Source organism: Drosophila santomea, chromosome 3L (assembly GCF_016746245.2).
Source record: "Drosophila santomea strain STO CAGO 1482 chromosome 3L, Prin_Dsan_1.1, whole genome shotgun sequence".
NCBI classification, from domain to species: domain Eukaryota; kingdom Metazoa; phylum Arthropoda; class Insecta; order Diptera; family Drosophilidae; genus Drosophila; species Drosophila santomea.
This window is the reverse complement of record NC_053018.2, coordinates 20287468-20306530: the sequence shown is the minus strand read 5'-3', so window position 1 is coordinate 20306530 and position 19063 is coordinate 20287468. Positions and strand designations below refer to the sequence as shown.

Below are 19063 nucleotides of genomic sequence, written 5' to 3'. Positions count from 1 at the left end.
TGCCTAGATTGATATAGGATTTTGGTTGAAAACTAGGAAATTAACTAGGTAAATGACTAATTCTGCTCGAAAGTATATATATGAACACAGTTCAAGAAACATCAGTTGATATTTAAAAGCCTAAACATGGAAGCCACCACGATTTATATTACTTATATGTATTAACACCAACACGTACCCTATTCAAATATATTCCGTTATTTATAAAGACATATGTAAAAAAGTATATGACATCCTTAACAGTTTCAAAGTGAAATCGAGAAAGGACGGTCCCTTTTTTATGGGTTACAATGTTTAATGATTGGGGAACAATGAACTGATCGAATCGGGTTACTTGCAATACCGATCCGCTTTCATTTTACTGCGTCTATCCAGAAGAGTTTCATGCAAAGATCCCAGAGCTTTGGCCTGTTCGAGTTCCTTGACATCGTTCTGATTGATGCGCATCTTCTTGTCTTGGAACTTTTGAAACTTTTTCCTAAAAATAAGAAATGGTTCGTTATTTGAAATGGTCAAAACGGATTTTCATCTTTTTAAATTCTATAAAAAACTAGTTTATGTACGGCAGTCCACGTAGTGAGGAAGCGCACCAGTACATCATCAGCTGAACTTACACATAGTTCTTCTCGACTTCGCCCAAGTCTCCCTTTTCTTCCTTGGGCTCCGTATCGATGATAACATCCCTGCTGGCATTACTCCGCACCTTACAGATCTCATGCTGACCCACCTTCTTTCGCAATGCCACACAGGCATCGTCTTCCGGATCGATAGACATGAAATGGCCGGTTTCGGATAAAAGAGCCATTCGTTTTTCCTTCAATTTCGTTTATATAAGGTATATAAAATATGAATATTCAATAAATGAAAGACTTACCTCAAAAACGGGTTCCCACTGCTCCATACCACCCACAGCTTCGGAGCGACCCGTTACCATTCCATCCTTTTCAATTTTCAAGTACTTGCCATAGCCAGATTTGAAGGCTACCTTTCGGTCGTTGATGGGGAAGGCCGTGAAAATCTCCTCGGGATCTGGACCATCGCCGGCGTTGTGGGGCGCCCCCAATGTAAAGAGACTAAAACATGTAAAGACCCCCGGAATAATTAAAGAAGCAATGAACAGATCTTTTCCATTTTACCCATTATCCATGGCCTTCAGGTAACTCCTATCGCCAAACTCAATAGACACTGTGCCGGTGATGTCGGCTGCCGTCTTTGCTGCCCACCAGCCGCCATGCTCCACTGCATCCTCGTCCACCACTACCTTGGGCTTCTTGGAAGATCCAGCCTCATCCTTTTCCTTCTTGCGTTTTTTGCTTTTTCTACAAAACAAGAATTTCAATAGGATGCTATTCGCAGATATGTAAGAACTCACTTATGTTTTTCTCCTTTTAGAACCAATTTTTTTATGCGTGCATGGTCGTAGTCTGACATGGTCCCAAAATGTACAGAATGTTGATTTAATTTGGTTTACAACATTATAAACAAACATGAGATAAAATATCCCAATGTATTGGTCTATCGTTTATCGATAGCTTTCCAATAAAATACTGTCATTTAAAGAAAGCAAAGATTCAAACCATTATTTAACTTGTAAAAAAAAATTAATCAAATATTTTGTTATTAAGATAAGATAAGATTATTAAGATAAGTAAGACCTAATACATTTTGATTTCAGAACATAAAATGCTGAAATCGTATTAAAATTCCTTACCAAATCTTTAATTTCTAGTAAAATATAAAATTTTACGTTAAAAGAAGCAAAATCAACAATGTAAATATTATAATGATATTTTTAGATCCAAACATTTAAATTGTACAACCACCGTAAGTATATACATACGCTGAAGGACTATAGCTATTTCTTATTGTTAGCTTGTAATTTGTAATTACTCGCTATCATTATATAAATAAATAAGTAAATAAATATTACCAAGTCATCACATAAATATATTTATTCTTGTAATTCAATATATATTTGCTTACAATAAAGAAAAATCACGGCTGCTTGATTTGTTAAACTAAACAAAAAATGTACATTTGCATCTGGTCTAATAGTTTATCTTAGACATATGACATAGCTTTCTTATAAATTATTATACGTTTTAAGTAAATATGTGTAAATAATACGTTTTAAATATGTAAATTGCTTATAGGAAACATCTTATTTTCAAATACTTTGGAAAAAGCGTTGGCATAGTCGCTTATAAGCTTGTAAACATGAATAAATACAACAAACAGGATCGTTTGTAAGTAAATAGGAATGCACAAATATCGAAACTAAATCCATTACATATATCCTTCGACAGAGACATTTTGCCATTGGCCCTAAAATGTAGAGGGTATTTTGAAAATTAGGAATTCAACAAACCCAATGTATAGATAACTTACCGCAATGCCAAGATTCCATCCTACTCCTGCAGGATTTTCCTTCGTGATGCCGCAGCGCCTGCAGATAATTCCATTGAGGGAGATGGCCCACACCTCGGAGCCCACAGACACCGACCGAAAGCCACAATGCTGATCAGTGTGCGGCGGCACATTGGGGGCATTGGGCAGAAACTGCCAGTGGGAGCCCTCAGGGAAAGTCCTCGAAATCTCCTTACGCACAGCCAAACGTTGCTGGTTGTCCAGCGCCCAAATCCCAGCCCGACCTATGCTTATCGCTTTAAAGGTCACTCCCGCGGGAGCCTCCACTTGTTGCCAAGCATCGCCGCAAGGATTCTGCCTGCTGATTCCATACCGGAAGAACACCATGCCATTGCGCGCCACAGTCCACACTTGACCCGTTGGCCCCACGCTGATCCCGACGAGCGGCTGGTCGCTGGCGATGTGCTCCCAGGCATCGCCACGAGGGTTTAGACTGCATACACCATGCCGAATTAGGACATCCCCATTGGAGGCAATAGCCCAGGCAGCCACAGCAGTGTTTCTCTCCCCCGAAGAGCTATGATCCATATCTTCATCCAATACCTAGTGGGTAAGGATTTAATAATCAACAAAATCTATAATTCTTTAAGTAGAAACATACTTGCAGAGCAGCATCGAGGATTTTGGACTGACTTAGCTCCTGCCATGGTCCGCTGCTGCTAAGACGACATCGCTTCATCCATCTTCGCCGACGCACGCAATCCGTGAGTTTTTTGTGGGCATGGTAGTTGGCGGGAAAGTCGATGGCGTATTGCCAGCCCTCTTTGTCCGCGCCCCCAGGAATGTTGTAGTCAATGGCCCAATCGGAGACCCACTCGCAGTGCGTAGAAAGCAGCTTAGTGTGCTCCTTGCTCCGCTTCTGCCGCCCAGTAGCATCGCTCCACATATGCCGATCCGTGGGCAGACTCTTCGCCGTGAAACCACTAATTGGATTCCAGCGCTGATTCTCATACACATAGTAGGTGTGTGTGTCAATCATTGGGTTAATTTTGCCGGAGCCCTCCAAGCCCTTCAGGAACATACCTCCCCAGCCACCGTTGTAAACCCAGCCAGTGTTGTCGCAGGATATGCCCCACACCACATCCACGCCGCTGTTGAAAATCCTTTTGACGTGACCGCCCATTTGTCGCCAGTGCATACGTTCCATTGAGACAATTACGGAGGGGCATCGGTAAAGTACATTGAATAGCTTAATGCGGCCGCTTACATAAAGCCGGGTCACGCTCTCCGGATCGATGCGGTACTTGTAGTCGGTATAAACCGCATTGTTCACGATAATCAAGTAGTGATCCTGCAGAGCTCTGTAAGTATATACAAGTATTAGGTATCCGATTTCATTTCCTATTTGTTATTCCTACCTAATTTTCAACGAAAAAGTTGATCCGGGAGCAAAGGCCACTTTGTCATTGCGAATTTCGTCCAGCCATTCGGATCCCTTCATCGAGTTGAGCACCGTGGTGCGTTCATTAAAGCGGGGATTTAGGTGCAAAGCAATGACCCGATGCTTCTCCACACGATGAGGCTGAACTTTTACTGTAGAATGCGACTGCAAGTCAAAGCGAATCTGGTCAGCGTCATCGTACACACAGCCAGATATCTCAAGCTCAGTACCACACGGCATTCTGCAAACAGCATAAACAGGATATAATTATTAAAGTATTCAAACTTTTAGGATTGTACCGGAATAGAAGATTCTGGTATTCAATGCAATAGCTTGAATTCCAGACAACTCTACTACTTGATTTTTCTATCACTCAAATTTTTTTGTTACATCATAACAGTATACATTTCGTGTCGCATATAATAGAAACTTCTTCCGACAGGTAAGTTTTTAAACCCACTTACCCATTGTAAAGAGTATTGTAGTATGGAGTTTCACAAGTGGAAACATCCATCTTCTCCACGTATCCCTCACCGGGTTCACTTGTCTGCTGTGCCTTCATGTTGGCGGCATCGAATACAAAGACATCGCCCAACTCACTGGTTATCCAGATCGCCTTGCCTGCCGGTTTTCCCACCAGAGTGTTTATCTGGCTACAAACTGACGACAGGTGAGACAACCAGTCCTCCATTTCCGAGTCACTGGAGAACTGTAGACTAACGGGCGAGCAGTTTACGGGAAGATGAGGAGCATGAATGGCGATCCGGGGTGCTCCTGCTTCGCTGCAGCACTGAACACAGGTGATGTCTGACAACGGAAACTGAATCTTTGTGGCGGCTCCATCCGGACTCAGTACTGTAAAAGTGCCAGAGTCACCGGATTGCGAGTTTTCACCACTATTTGTTCCAGTGCCGCTGCTTACCCACTCGAGTTCGATGATGCAATCCTCAAACTCGCCCCCAGGTCGCTGATAGCGCGCATCCGCCGATTTGACCCACGAAGAAAGCTCCACTGCCTTCTCGAACTTGGCCACAGTCTGCAGTTTGGCGAGTTTCTCCTGCCGTCGCTGCAACTTGCTAAGAATATCCTTCCGCCAATTGGCATTCACATCCACTTTACTGTCGCTCGTCTGCTCATTAAACCAATTGGGCATGTTGCTGGCATCCACGGTTACAGCACCTGGAGCTACGCAGCTCCATAGTATCCCGCATTCTGTCCAAAATTGAGATCCCGTATGGTCGTCATCTTCTCCCAAAAACACATCCGATCCATGGTGCGTGGAGTCCGACTCAAACACAGTCGAATCGCTCTCTGGATGCGCTTCGGTGCCAACAACGGAGCCAACACTTCGGACGGGAGACCAAGCTCTTGGATTCCTCAGTTGTGTCTCAAACTTTCCAGTAATCACCTCCACCACATCCGCTGCGGGAGCACTGGAAGCATGCGAAGTTTCGCGAAGCGCCGCCGTTCTCTGCTTGTGGCGATCGTTGAGGTTTAGACTTCCTATAGTCGGAGGTGAATCAGCACTGAGTTTCCAACGTTCGTTCCTAAGAAGACCAGGGGGGCCCCCATTACTAGAGCAGGAGCCCGTAGAGCTGTTGACCACAGTTTCAATTATTGCACACGTCTCCACAACACCCTTCTCCTTCTCCTTAGAGTACAAATTGGAGAAGCTCTGGTGCTTTGAGCCCGGAGTTGAACTACTTCCACCACTTTTACGAGAGACTATGGATAGAGAGCTAGAAGTGCGGCTGATTTGCATGGGACATTGAATTAAACGCCATTTTTTTCCAGTGGGATCGGCCGGGGTCACCCCAGAGCGGTGGTACAAACAACGATCAGCGGCTCCCACTGCAAAGACCTGCGGGAAAATAAGTTTATATCTAGGATAATTAGGTAGGCTAAACGCTGGTTTACCTGATCGTTGGCCGCAACAGAGACCATTGAAATGTTTCCTACCATTTCCACCCAGCCCTTGCCGATGGCGGAGTCCTCGCTTATGCCCGCTGCCTCACCCTTGACGCCTCTTCTAAACCAGGCGTGATGATCATTGGTCACACACCACACTGCATCAGTGCCAACGGAAACATGAACAATGCGCAAGCTGCAGGCGGCCACGGGGGTCTTGACATCCAGCCACGAGTCACCGACTAGGTTGTCTCTGGTAACACCCGTGCGTACAATAACTCGTCCGTTAAAGAGAACTGCCCATACCAATCCTGTAGGCCCAACGCTGATCTGGGCGAGTTCACTGCCCGTGGGCGTGGGTACAGCTGTCCAGCGGAGTCCCTCGGGCGCCGTTTTGGACACCCCCGTGCGAAACATGGCTCTCCCGTGGGCGGTAATAGCCCAGACACACAAAGTGCCGGCAGGAGCGTTGGGAACACAAGTACCGCCTATGGCCACGTCTATGAAGGGCTCCTGGGTGGGATCCTTGTGCAGGGGTGCCACTGCGCACCAGCTATTTAAGGCGGCATACCTCCTATATCTCACCCACTTACGTCGTCGCACATACGAGTTCCACGACTTCTTTGCCGAGTACGTGGCCGGGAAGTCCAAGGCGTACATCCAACCATCCTCGGGCAGCGGCTGTCCATCGAGCTCTAGGTCCAGGTGCCAGTCCCCGTCCCATTGCCAGGCCATGGAAGGCAGTCGGATTTTGTCCACACCACGCTCCACACTGCCATCGGCGGAGGAGTATCTGTACCGATCCGTGGGCAGCAGGGTCTTCGAAAATTTAATTTGGTTTACAACATTATAAACAAACATGAGATAAAATATCCCAATGTATTGGTCTATCGTTTATCGATAGCTTTCCAATAAAATACTGTCATTTAAAGAAAGCAAAGATTCAAACCATTATTTAACTTGTAAAAAAAATTAATCAAATATTTTGTTATTAAGATAAGATAAGATTATTAAGATAAGTAAGACCTAATACATTTTGATTTCAGAACATAAAATGCTGAAATCGTATTAAAATTCCTTACCAAATCTTTAATTTCTAGTAAAATATAAAATTTTACGTTAAAAGAAGCAAAATCAACAATGTAAATATTATAATGATATTTTTAGATCCAAACATTTAAATTGTACAACCACCGTAAGTATATACATACGCTGAAGGACTATAGCTATTTCTTATTGTTAGCTTGTAATTTGTAATTACTCGCTATCATTATATAAATAAATAAGTAAATAAATATTACCAAGTCATCACATAAATATATTTATTCTTGTAATTCAATATATATTTGCTTACAATAAAGAAAAATCACGGCTGCTTGATTTGTTAAACTAAACAAAAAATGTACATTTGCATCTGGTCTAATAGTTTATCTTAGACATATGACATAGCTTTCTTATAAATTATTATACGTTTTAAGTAAATATGTGTAAATAATACGTTTTAAATATGTAAATTGCTTATAGGAAACATCTTATTTTCAAATACTTTGGAAAAAGCGTTGGCATAGTCGCTTATAAGCTTGTAAACATGAATAAATACAACAAACAGGATCGTTTGTAAGTAAATAGGAATGCACAAATATCGAAACTAAATCCATTACATATATCCTTCGACAGAGACATTTTGCCATTGGCCCTAAAATGTAGAGGGTATTTTGAAAATTAGGAATTCAACAAACCCAATGTATAGATAACTTACCGCAATGCCAAGATTCCATCCTACTCCTGCAGGATTTTCCTTCGTGATGCCGCAGCGCCTGCAGATAATTCCATTGAGGGAGATGGCCCACACCTCGGAGCCCACAGACACCGACCGAAAGCCACAATGCTGATCAGTGTGCGGCGGCACATTGGGGGCATTGGGCAGAAACTGCCAGTGGGAGCCCTCAGGGAAAGTCCTCGAAATCTCCTTACGCACAGCCAAACGTTGCTGGTTGTCCAGCGCCCAAATCCCAGCCCGACCTATGCTTATCGCTTTAAAGGTCACTCCCGCGGGAGCCTCCACTTGTTGCCAAGCATCGCCGCAAGGATTCTGCCTGCTGATTCCATACCGGAAGAACACCATGCCATTGCGCGCCACAGTCCACACTTGACCCGTTGGCCCCACGCTGATCCCGACGAGCGGCTGGTCGCTGGCGATGTGCTCCCAGGCATCGCCACGAGGGTTTAGACTGCATACACCATGCCGAATTAGGACATCCCCATTGGAGGCAATAGCCCAGGCAGCCACAGCAGTGTTTCTCTCCCCCGAAGAGCTATGATCCATATCTTCATCCAATACCTAGTGGGTAAGGATTTAATAATCAACAAAATCTATAATTCTTTAAGTAGAAACATACTTGCAGAGCAGCATCGAGGATTTTGGACTGACTTAGCTCCTGCCATGGTCCGCTGCTGCTAAGACGACATCGCTTCATCCATCTTCGCCGACGCACGCAATCCGTGAGTTTTTTGTGGGCATGGTAGTTGGCGGGAAAGTCGATGGCGTATTGCCAGCCCTCTTTGTCCGCGCCCCCAGGAATGTTGTAGTCAATGGCCCAATCGGAGACCCACTCGCAGTGCGTAGAAAGCAGCTTAGTGTGCTCCTTGCTCCGCTTCTGCCGCCCAGTAGCATCGCTCCACATATGCCGATCCGTGGGCAGACTCTTCGCCGTGAAACCACTAATTGGATTCCAGCGCTGATTCTCATACACATAGTAGGTGTGTGTGTCAATCATTGGGTTAATTTTGCCGGAGCCCTCCAAGCCCTTCAGGAACATACCTCCCCAGCCACCGTTGTAAACCCAGCCAGTGTTGTCGCAGGATATGCCCCACACCACATCCACGCCGCTGTTGAAAATCCTTTTGACGTGACCGCCCATTTGTCGCCAGTGCATACGTTCCATTGAGACAATTACGGAGGGGCATCGGTAAAGTACATTGAATAGCTTAATGCGGCCGCTTACATAAAGCCGGGTCACGCTCTCCGGATCGATGCGGTACTTGTAGTCGGTATAAACCGCATTGTTCACGATAATCAAGTAGTGATCCTGCAGAGCTCTGTAAGTATATACAAGTATTAGGTATCCGATTTCATTTCCTATTTGTTATTCCTACCTAATTTTCAACGAAAAAGTTGATCCGGGAGCAAAGGCCACTTTGTCATTGCGAATTTCGTCCAGCCATTCGGATCCCTTCATCGAGTTGAGCACCGTGGTGCGTTCATTAAAGCGGGGATTTAGGTGCAAAGCAATGACCCGATGCTTCTCCACACGATGAGGCTGAACTTTTACTGTAGAATGCGACTGCAAGTCAAAGCGAATCTGGTCAGCGTCATCGTACACACAGCCAGATATCTCAAGCTCAGTACCACACGGCATTCTGCAAACAGCATAAACAGGATATAATTATTAAAGTATTCAAACTTTTAGGATTGTACCGGAATAGAAGATTCTGGTATTCAATGCAATAGCTTGAATTCCAGACAACTCTACTACTTGATTTTTCTATCACTCAAATTTTTTTGTTACATCATAACAGTATACATTTCGTGTCGCATATAATAGAAACTTCTTCCGACAGGTAAGTTTTTAAACCCACTTACCCATTGTAAAGAGTATTGTAGTATGGAGTTTCACAAGTGGAAACATCCATCTTCTCCACGTATCCCTCACCGGGTTCACTTGTCTGCTGTGCCTTCATGTTGGCGGCATCGAATACAAAGACATCGCCCAACTCACTGGTTATCCAGATCGCCTTGCCTGCCGGTTTTCCCACCAGAGTGTTTATCTGGCTACAAACTGACGACAGGTGAGACAACCAGTCCTCCATTTCCGAGTCACTGGAGAACTGTAGACTAACGGGCGAGCAGTTTACGGGAAGATGAGGAGCATGAATGGCGATCCGGGGTGCTCCTGCTTCGCTGCAGCACTGAACACAGGTGATGTCTGACAACGGAAACTGAATCTTTGTGGCGGCTCCATCCGGACTCAGTACTGTAAAAGTGCCAGAGTCACCGGATTGCGAGTTTTCACCACTATTTGTTCCAGTGCCGCTGCTTACCCACTCGAGTTCGATGATGCAATCCTCAAACTCGCCCCCAGGTCGCTGATAGCGCGCATCCGCCGATTTGACCCACGAAGAAAGCTCCACTGCCTTCTCGAACTTGGCCACAGTCTGCAGTTTGGCGAGTTTCTCCTGCCGTCGCTGCAACTTGCTAAGAATATCCTTCCGCCAATTGGCATTCACATCCACTTTACTGTCGCTCGTCTGCTCATTAAACCAATTGGGCATGTTGCTGGCATCCACGGTTACAGCACCTGGAGCTACGCAGCTCCATAGTATCCCGCATTCTGTCCAAAATTGAGATCCCGTATGGTCGTCATCTTCTCCCAAAAACACATCCGATCCATGGTGCGTGGAGTCCGACTCAAACACAGTCGAATCGCTCTCTGGATGCGCTTCGGTGCCAACAACGGAGCCAACACTTCGGACGGGAGACCAAGCTCTTGGATTCCTCAGTTGTGTCTCAAACTTTCCAGTAATCACCTCCACCACATCCGCTGCGGGAGCACTGGAAGCATGCGAAGTTTCGCGAAGCGCCGCCGTTCTCTGCTTGTGGCGATCGTTGAGGTTTAGACTTCCTATAGTCGGAGGTGAATCAGCACTGAGTTTCCAACGTTCGTTCCTAAGAAGACCAGGGGGGCCCCCATTACTAGAGCAGGAGCCCGTAGAGCTGTTGACCACAGTTTCAATTATTGCACACGTCTCCACAACACCCTTCTCCTTCTCCTTAGAGTACAAATTGGAGAAGCTCTGGTGCTTTGAGCCCGGAGTTGAACTACTTCCACCACTTTTACGAGAGACTATGGATAGAGAGCTAGAAGTGCGGCTGATTTGCATGGGACATTGAATTAAACGCCATTTTTTTCCAGTGGGATCGGCCGGGGTCACCCCAGAGCGGTGGTACAAACAACGATCAGCGGCTCCCACTGCAAAGACCTGCGGGAAAATAAGTTTATATCTAGGATAATTAGGTAGGCTAAACGCTGGTTTACCTGATCGTTGGCCGCAACAGAGACCATTGAAATGTTTCCTACCATTTCCACCCAGCCCTTGCCGATGGCGGAGTCCTCGCTTATGCCCGCTGCCTCACCCTTGACGCCTCTTCTAAACCAGGCGTGATGATCATTGGTCACACACCACACTGCATCAGTGCCAACGGAAACATGAACAATGCGCAAGCTGCAGGCGGCCACGGGGGTCTTGACATCCAGCCACGAGTCACCGACTAGGTTGTCTCTGGTAACACCCGTGCGTACAATAACTCGTCCGTTAAAGAGAACTGCCCATACCAATCCTGTAGGCCCAACGCTGATCTGGGCGAGTTCACTGCCCGTGGGCGTGGGTACAGCTGTCCAGCGGAGTCCCTCGGGCGCCGTTTTGGACACCCCCGTGCGAAACATGGCTCTCCCGTGGGCGGTAATAGCCCAGACACACAAAGTGCCGGCAGGAGCGTTGGGAACACAAGTACCGCCTATGGCCACGTCTATGAAGGGCTCCTGGGTGGGATCCTTGTGCAGGGGTGCCACTGCGCACCAGCTATTTAAGGCGGCATACCTCCTATATCTCACCCACTTACGTCGTCGCACATACGAGTTCCACGACTTCTTTGCCGAGTACGTGGCCGGGAAGTCCAAGGCGTACATCCAACCATCCTCGGGCAGCGGCTGTCCATCGAGCTCTAGGTCCAGGTGCCAGTCCCCGTCCCATTGCCAGGCCATGGAAGGCAGTCGGATTTTGTCCACACCACGCTCCACACTGCCATCGGCGGAGGAGTATCTGTACCGATCCGTGGGCAGCAGGGTCTTCGAAAAGCCCTCTATGGGCAGCCAGCGCTCGTTCTCGTACGACTCCTCCCGAATCCGAATGGGCACGTCCAGACCGTGAACGTGAACGTACACCTGGCGGTCGCCGCCGATGGCCCACAAAAAATTGGGCACGGCGCAGATCTTCTTGAACTCCAATCCGAGGTAGGGAAGTTCGCGCCACGCTCCGGAGGTGGTGGACAGCGTGTAGACGCGCCCTTCACTGCTGGCGGCAAAAAGATAGGAGCTCGGCATCCTGAGATCTATTACTAAAATGAAAGTATCCTCTTTCTGTCTGGCATCGTGTTTACAATCAAATTGGAAAAATTGATTTTTCAGAAGATAGAGCTGTCTAGCCAGTGATGGCACAACTGTTTTCTAAGTCCCAAGCGATAGTATCGTTAAGGTTGTTGGGTTTGGATTAAGCATAAATAAAAATATAGGTGAATAGGAAAACCAATAATTAAATTCAAAGGACGTGTGACAGCAATGTACATTTTAAAGTGCCGTTAAATTTCGTTAACCACCATCTATCGAATCCAAAACACCGATAGTCCTTTGCACCGACTAGAACGACGAAATATATCGATACTATTGCGAGTGGTTATAGCTCAGCTCTAATTGACGCCAAGAAATTTTGATTGATTTTGAAAAATATGGTAAAAATTTAGCCGTTTTTTCTGCTAACTGTACGGGCGGATCCATAAAACCGAGTACACCTAGTTGAGGATCCATTAACCGGTCGCATTTGTAAGGGACAGCCGTGAACTACGCTCTTCGGCGAGGCGACGTTCGACGCAGAAAAGCGAGCACGCGCAGGCCAGACGGTCGGTCGGTCGTATCAGCTGCTGACTGTGGCTCCCGGAGGCCGACCACGGACCAATCCCCCGTATTAGCCGTACGCCCCGGCCCGTAGACCCGGTATTGCGAACCGAAGCGAGTCCGAGGCCCTTCCAGCAGCCGGTATTTCGTGCTCTGGAGTAGTAAAACATATGTACATACGCCTACAGAGTACAAACGTTCATCTGGTAGACACGCATATATCGACCATATATGTATATACTATAGCCACTATATGTATACCGCGATGTCCTGTGCATTCCGTGAAACCTTTCGCTGCATCCGCGTATCGGGGGTGGTCGGTCTGCCCGAAAAACTCCCCTAAAAATAACGTACCACCAAGTGTTTAAGGCTCCATTTTAACCGGATTCTTTCCTACCCCACAGTTAACCACATCGGAGCTAAAGTGAACTGGTCATATCGGGAAACACTGTGGTAAGTGCATTCCAAACATTTTCTAAAAAAGCGAATGAACTAAGTGTGTCCACAGCAAAACTTACATTCGACGGACGGAACGGACTGACTCTGGAAATCACATCACAATAAGTCATGCCACGGGGAAAACGCCGAGCTGCAGATACTATTAGCGACAACATGGATCATGGTCAACCGAAGAGGGCCCGAACCAGCTACACCAGCATACCCACACAACAGAGCAGCAGGTGAGTGGAGGAAAATAGGAAACATGAACAAAGGCCCTTCGGTGTTGTATCATCTGTTCCGGTGAAAAGCATCTGGTTTCCCGTGTACAGATTCCTAGGCCATTGATGCCTGATAAATTTCGATAGAACAAGCAGATATGAATCTATGGTACTGACAATTGCCACTGAAGAAATTGTTATTCAATTGTATGATATCATTTTCCTATTGACATATTGAGATTCGGTTTCATTATTTAGGCCCATCGAAAAAAAAAAAACAAATAACAATGGTATTACCATATAACTAATTTATCCACGTAAAATGAAAATGGATTCACTTGCGGAAGCTCTATAGAATGTTTCAAAGTAATCCGTCTGTTACTCACCTTTTAATATATATGGACATATTTTATATCCAAATACTTTCTTATCTTAAAAGGCATTAGGTGGCAAAAATGATTGCCGATATACTAAACAGGATAAGACTAAACCAAGTCAGTTAATTTATATATGCCAATTATTTACTCCATGCAACAACGTAATTTAGGTGTGTTGAAAAATTACCAATCAATTCCATCGATGCGTCTGATTCCAATAAAAAAATGGTCAATTAAAACCCCATGTTTATCAGCAGGCATCAGTATTTATTTCCACTTTAATTAAACTCATTAATACTAATTATAAACAAAAGCATAAGGAGTTCCTATATCTTTCCCCCCATACATATCCTCTGGTATTTCAATTGGCAAACTTTTAAATGGAATAAGAGATAATGAATGTTTAATAGGCGGTGCAGGAGATTTCGTTCAACAATGTGTCATTAAAAAAAGATATTTGGAAATAGATGCATCGCTAGAATTGCTGAAATATGAGTTTAAGATTTAATATGCCGTCCACGATACAGACTTTGGTCTTTCACTTATATTCGTTTGCCTGATAAATAATAGTTTTTTTGATTAATAATGATATATATTAACATTTAATAATCATATATGGTGCGCTATTATTTTATACATTAACAATATGGAAGACATTTGCATTTCTCATATATGTATTTTTAGTTGATTTCAATAACCTCGTAAATGTTAATCTCAGTATCTGCCGGGACAACTCTTAATTTTAAAATAGGACTACAGGATTGCAATAGATCCAACAAACGTGGGGATATGTGTAGACAACGATATGATCAAATAGTTGAACAAAAACGAACGCTTCACTTGAATCTTGGGTCTGCTCCGCTCACTCCATGGAACCGTACTGAACCTTTTTGATTTTAAAGTACCTGTAACGAATAAACCTTTAAAATGGTCTTTGGGCACTTTGGCTTACAATTATCACCTCCAACCGCCGTAACCGGATATGGTCAGTAGCACGGCAATTGCCAGTGCAGTTCCCACAGCCAAGGGCGCCGTCTCATCGCGATAGGATCCTGTGGCGCTGCAGTGGAAGGATGGGCCCCACTTGCCGCTGTCCTTGAACATGAAGCTCTGCATGTGCATGTCGCGCAGATACAGCTTGGCTATATGTCCCGACAGGTCGCCGGAATCGTGCGGGGCGTACATGATCACAGTCTGCTCCTTGTCGCAGACGTAGGACTTGCCAACTGGCGTGGGGAAGTACATTGGCGTCTGAGCGGGCGAGGTCAGCCTCACGTCCAAGTTGGGTCGGTCCGGGTGCTCGAACAGCCAGTTGGAGGACGAGTAGGTCAGTTCGAACAGGTTGATATACCAACCCTCGCCGCCGGACGACTGTGGGTCAAAGTTCAAACATTATTCAATAGCCAACCTTTAACAACCCCTGACCTTAACGTTACTTATTTTCATTCGTGGGAAGTTTCCACCTTGCTATTAGATAGATAGTTTGCTGTTGTACTTGCTAGTGTAATTGGCTATAATGTATTCTCAATGCTTAAACCTGCCTAGGCAGCACTAGGTCTTAATTGCATTGCCTATTTATCTATGCCGTTCTATCATATTTATTGATTGGTTTCTGAGTGAATTTTGTACGGGCAAACTACTGTATTTTCTACACCTATACGATAAACAATTTCCCCAATTTTTTTTGGCTGAGTGGAAGCTTTCCCATCTGGTAAATATCCAACCCACGCACCTTTTTAAATGTCATGGACAGCCGGAAACCCTTAAAGTCCATGGTCAGAATCTCCATGTTGGACTCGACACACTCGCCACTCAGCTGGGGATCATCCGGCATGTACAAATCGGCCTCCACATCCTCGTTCAGCTTATTCCGGTACTTAATGCTGATAAGTCCGTCCACCTGCATCAGGATGCAAGTTATGCCGTTTGTGGCATTAAAACGATACAGCGAGGCGGTGGCATCGTGGTTCATGGAGGAGGCCTGGGAAAGATTTACTGATTAGCTAGGACAGGGAACCTATAGGACCCAGACATGGATTACCGATGGCGACTTGGTTGTGTACTTGCTGACCCGCGGCGTCTTCGTTGTGAAGGCACTAAGCTGCAATCCCTGAGCGGCGGTCACTAAAAGGAGTGGAAACAAAGGTTTTACTCTTTGTTCAATTTTCAGTCAGTGTGTCACAAAACCGTCCTCGACAGTATCGATTTTTGGGGCTTTCACCACCTACGAATCCCAAATCTCCTGCCCCAAATGTCTCTACTACTCACTCAGAAGTGCTAGGAGCACTGAGTAAATCAGTGCTACGTTGAGGCAATTGCCCAATCCTTGGTCCCTAGGTAAGGACTGCCTAAGACCGGACAGTTTCATTTTCTTTAGCAAATCCTTGTGCAATCTGTGGGCAATTCCAATGACTTTTACGTTGCAGTCTCCGCTCGACGCAACTACGACGTGTTTCCTGTTTCGGGTCCTGCGCACAACTGCGGCCCAAATAGAATGGACTGTCCTGCCGTCTCCTCAAATCTACCCAATCCCGCATCCACTTCCACACTTTTCCAGCCCGCTCCCCCCTTATCCTGCGACGGGACTTCACTCTCGCTTTTCGCCTGCGCAGTTGGTGGACGCTGGAGGAGATGTGCGTTTAAATATGTACATACATACATATGAGTGCACTGAAAGAAAAATGTTATAAAATATTTTCAAGTCTAATTCATAACATTTTTAGCTGTTAGCTTACGAAGGTTACATTAACCAAAATTATATATGTATATGTATATAATGTATAAATATATATGTATATAATTGATCATCAGGCGAAACTCACTGCTATTGCTGTAGCTTAGATTTATAAATTAAGCACACAGCGTTAAATAAATAAATATTTATGTGCATCTTTTTTTCAATTTCTTTCGACGTCTTAAAATATTTTTGACAGCAAATGAAACCGCCACCAGGTTGCGCTAGGTAAAAAACAAGTGACAATCGCATTTGTAGCGATAAAAAATTTAATATTTTTTAATTGCATTTTTTCAGGGATTCAAAAGTTATGCGCATAGGATATTTAGTTTTCTATTGCTGATTTACCACTAAACAAGCGGGGTTTTCTAAAAGTGGTACAACTAACTTATCGCCTTGTATCGAACGGACAAAAATTTTATTTATTGAAAATTCCCAAATTTCAACAATTAGGTATCAATCCGTGCGTATTTTTAATAGTTAACCCCCAATTTTTACTTTTTCACTTATATTCCGAATCTTCCTGAACTATATAATTTATTTTAAGTCGAGCTTTTTTATATTTACAACTAGTGTACAACTCGTTTTAATCTGACAGCCACAGCGGATTTTCATTTCTTCATTTATATACAATAGTCGACTTTGCGTCGGCATTGTGTTATTTACAATATAATATATTGAAAAAAAATTGTATTATTTACATTGTTTAAAAAGTTAAATGCCTATACCATCTAGGAAAATCCCCACGTTTTCAAATGTTTATAATATACTGTGTGTAATGGCAGCTATGTATATTCAATGATCATTTATAATGCATCGACGGAGGCAATGCCCTACTGCCTCCCAAAAGCCTCTGGTTTCCTAATTCGATTTGTCATATCTGGGTTGCCATTATGTTCTTTGCTTCCCTGTGCGCCGCTGCTCTTGGCAATGGCCTCGTCTCTGGTCTGCCATGTTTACTATCGCTATTTTTAGGGGCCAATACTCAAAGACAAACCCCAAAGGAGAGGCAAGTCGAATAGAATAAACAAAAGAGGCCACACGGCATTAGCGACAGATTCGATTCGATTAAAACTTTGGTCTATACGTGCTGAAGGCATATTCCATACAATTAGGATGGCAGAGTGTGTGAATTTGATTGAATCATTGCTCAAGTCAAAAACCTGTTGTTTCTATCCTACAGACGCCATATCAGAGCGGAAGATGGCTTCAGTCAAAAGCGTTGCTTGACATGGTTCCAGGAATACACATCTCCAGATGAACCGGAGACATTGGGTGAGTTAGATGACACTGCAGTGCATTGTAAATGTATCGGCTATCTTTTTAAATCGCTATGAATTTCAAGGTTTTCAAATATTTAGATCCCAAATTCTAGATACATAAAGAATTTTATTTTTTATTTATTAATTCTTCGAAATACTTATGTAATAAACTGATTCACAGGTCCCGATGGCATGGAGAAATTCTGCGAGGATATCGGCGTGGAGCCTGAGAATATTGTGATGCTTGTGCTGGCCTACAAAATGGGCGCCACCCAGATGGGCTTTTTCAGTCAGCAGGAGTGGCTAAAGGGCCTCACAGAACTGGACTGCGATTCGGCAGCGAAAATGGTTGTGAAACTGGACTATCTGCGCAGCATACTCAACGATCCCAACTCCTTTAAAAGCATCTACAGATACGCCTACGACTTTGCCAAGGTCAGTAATCTATTTAAATAAACATGAACTGGTTTTAATAAGGCTGTGCATATTCGGCAGGACTCGGACCAACGGTGTATGGATATACTCACTGCCAAAGCCATGCTTCAACTTCTTTTGGGCAAACATTGGCCTCTGTATCCACAGTTTGCACAATTTCTAGAGCAATCAAAGTACAAGGCGATCAACAAAGATCAGTGGTGTAATATTCTGGAGTTCTCGCGCACCATTAGCATTGATTTATCAAATTACGATATTGACGGAGCTTGTAAGTAATATAAAGGCGCCAAAAGCTTTGCATTGCGCAACAGTTCTCAATTTTTTTAAAGCCCATATATAAGTTAAAATAACCTTATAGAACTGAACACGTAGTAATCTTAATGTCTTTGCAGGGCCCGTCATGTTGGATGAGTTTGTGGAATGGTTGCGCCTGCAGCGGAGCCAGGTCACCTCCACCACTTCCGGGTCTAGCTGAGAAAAGCCGTATAGAGTCGCCTATTTCTAGTTCAACTTTGGGAGCTCAGTGCGGAAGGGATTTTTCGGAGACGGATATGGGATGCGATGGGAATGCTGATGAGATAAGATCGGCGGAATTATAAGACATAACCACAGAACACTCACTGACACCCACATCCACACTCAGATCCAAAAACACTCAAGCACACACACACCCACACGGAAACACAAGGCATTTTGGAGAGACTGCGTACACTGGCAAAGCAACCAACTATGAAACTAAACTATTGATAATATATTTAATGTAATAATTTATGTAGTAACGACGACAACTAAAAACTAAAACCACAATTTTCTACTTATAAGGCCTCCTTTGAAAACAAAAACAAAAAATAATAAAACAAGAACAGCAACAAGAGCCAAAACGGGCCAGCTTGTAAAGAGTAATCCCAGAGAATGAAACGATGGCAATAACCAAGAGACCCGGAATAGACCTAATCTAGAAGATACAATCCAACCCAAGCGACCCCTTCAAGATATCAGCAGTCATAGTCAAAATCTAAACGAAATATACACCAATAGTGGGGTATTCGTAGTCGTTATTAAATCAATGTAGAAAAACAAAATCTGGGGATTATTTAATAAAATTATTAAGTGAAGTTGTGGCACATTTTATTTCGTGTTTACTTTGTAAAA

General features: G+C 44.4%; 5 protein-coding genes and 1 long non-coding RNA gene across 9 annotated transcripts; 2 read left to right on the top strand and 4 right to left on the bottom strand.

Moving 5' to 3' along the window:
- Positions 1 to 270: 270 nt before the first annotated feature.
- Positions 271 to 1522, bottom strand: LOC120448352 (protein FRG1 homolog). The gene is made up of 5 exons (XM_039630318.2): positions 1373 to 1522; positions 1137 to 1319; positions 875 to 1073; positions 615 to 814; positions 271 to 478 (listed from the first exon to the last, which is right to left on the bottom strand). The coding sequence occupies exons 1-5, from the start codon at positions 1429 to 1431 to the stop codon at positions 331 to 333; spliced, it is 789 nt and encodes a 262-aa protein (XP_039486252.1). The 5' UTR covers positions 1432 to 1522; the 3' UTR covers positions 271 to 330.
- A 662-nt stretch (positions 1523 to 2184) lies between these two features.
- On the bottom strand, positions 2185 to 6592 carry LOC120450335 (tectonin beta-propeller repeat-containing protein-like). The gene is made up of 6 exons (XM_039633301.1): positions 5726 to 6592; positions 4273 to 5669; positions 3786 to 4049; positions 3029 to 3728; positions 2389 to 2970; positions 2185 to 2325 (listed from the first exon to the last, which is right to left on the bottom strand). Exons 1-6 carry the CDS (start codon positions 6575 to 6577, stop codon positions 2287 to 2289), a joined length of 3834 nt encoding a protein of 1277 aa, XP_039489235.1. The 5' UTR covers positions 6578 to 6592; the 3' UTR covers positions 2185 to 2286.
- LOC120450338 lies at positions 4140 to 7535 on the top strand. Its single transcript, XR_005616266.1, has 3 exons — positions 4140 to 4250; positions 7241 to 7333; positions 7394 to 7535. It is a non-coding gene; the product is annotated as an uncharacterized LOC120450338 (long non-coding RNA).
- Positions 7272 to 11992, bottom strand: LOC120450334 (tectonin beta-propeller repeat-containing protein). The gene is made up of 6 exons (XM_039633300.1): positions 10813 to 11992; positions 9360 to 10756; positions 8873 to 9136; positions 8116 to 8815; positions 7476 to 8057; positions 7272 to 7412 (listed from the first exon to the last, which is right to left on the bottom strand). The coding sequence occupies exons 1-6, from the start codon at positions 11875 to 11877 to the stop codon at positions 7374 to 7376; spliced, it is 4047 nt and encodes a 1348-aa protein (XP_039489234.1). The 5' UTR covers positions 11878 to 11992; the 3' UTR covers positions 7272 to 7373.
- Positions 8711 to 19040, top strand: LOC120450337 (DCN1-like protein 4). 4 transcript variants are annotated; one of them, XM_039633306.2, is made up of 7 exons: positions 8711 to 8817; positions 12849 to 12897; positions 12953 to 13124; positions 17398 to 17489; positions 17658 to 17911; positions 17972 to 18179; positions 18304 to 19040. In XM_039633306.2, exons 3-7 carry the CDS (start codon positions 13012 to 13014, stop codon positions 18384 to 18386), a joined length of 750 nt encoding a protein of 249 aa, XP_039489240.1. In that variant the 5' UTR covers positions 8711 to 8817; positions 12849 to 12897; positions 12953 to 13011; the 3' UTR covers positions 18387 to 19040. The 4 variants fall into 4 exon arrangements, with proteins under 4 accessions (XP_039489240.1, XP_039489239.1, XP_039489238.1 ...); XM_039633305.2 differs by lacking the exon at positions 8711 to 8817 and adding an exon at positions 9248 to 9337; XM_039633304.2 differs by lacking the exon at positions 8711 to 8817 and adding an exon at positions 12173 to 12281.
- LOC120450336 (lysosome-associated membrane glycoprotein 5) lies at positions 13717 to 16123 on the bottom strand. Its single transcript, XM_039633303.2, has 5 exons — positions 15749 to 16123; positions 15522 to 15604; positions 15213 to 15461; positions 14442 to 14851; positions 13717 to 14385 (listed from the first exon to the last, which is right to left on the bottom strand). Exons 1-5 carry the CDS (start codon positions 15846 to 15848, stop codon positions 14343 to 14345), a joined length of 885 nt encoding a protein of 294 aa, XP_039489237.1. The 5' UTR covers positions 15849 to 16123; the 3' UTR covers positions 13717 to 14342.
- Positions 19041 to 19063: the final 23 nt, after the last annotated feature.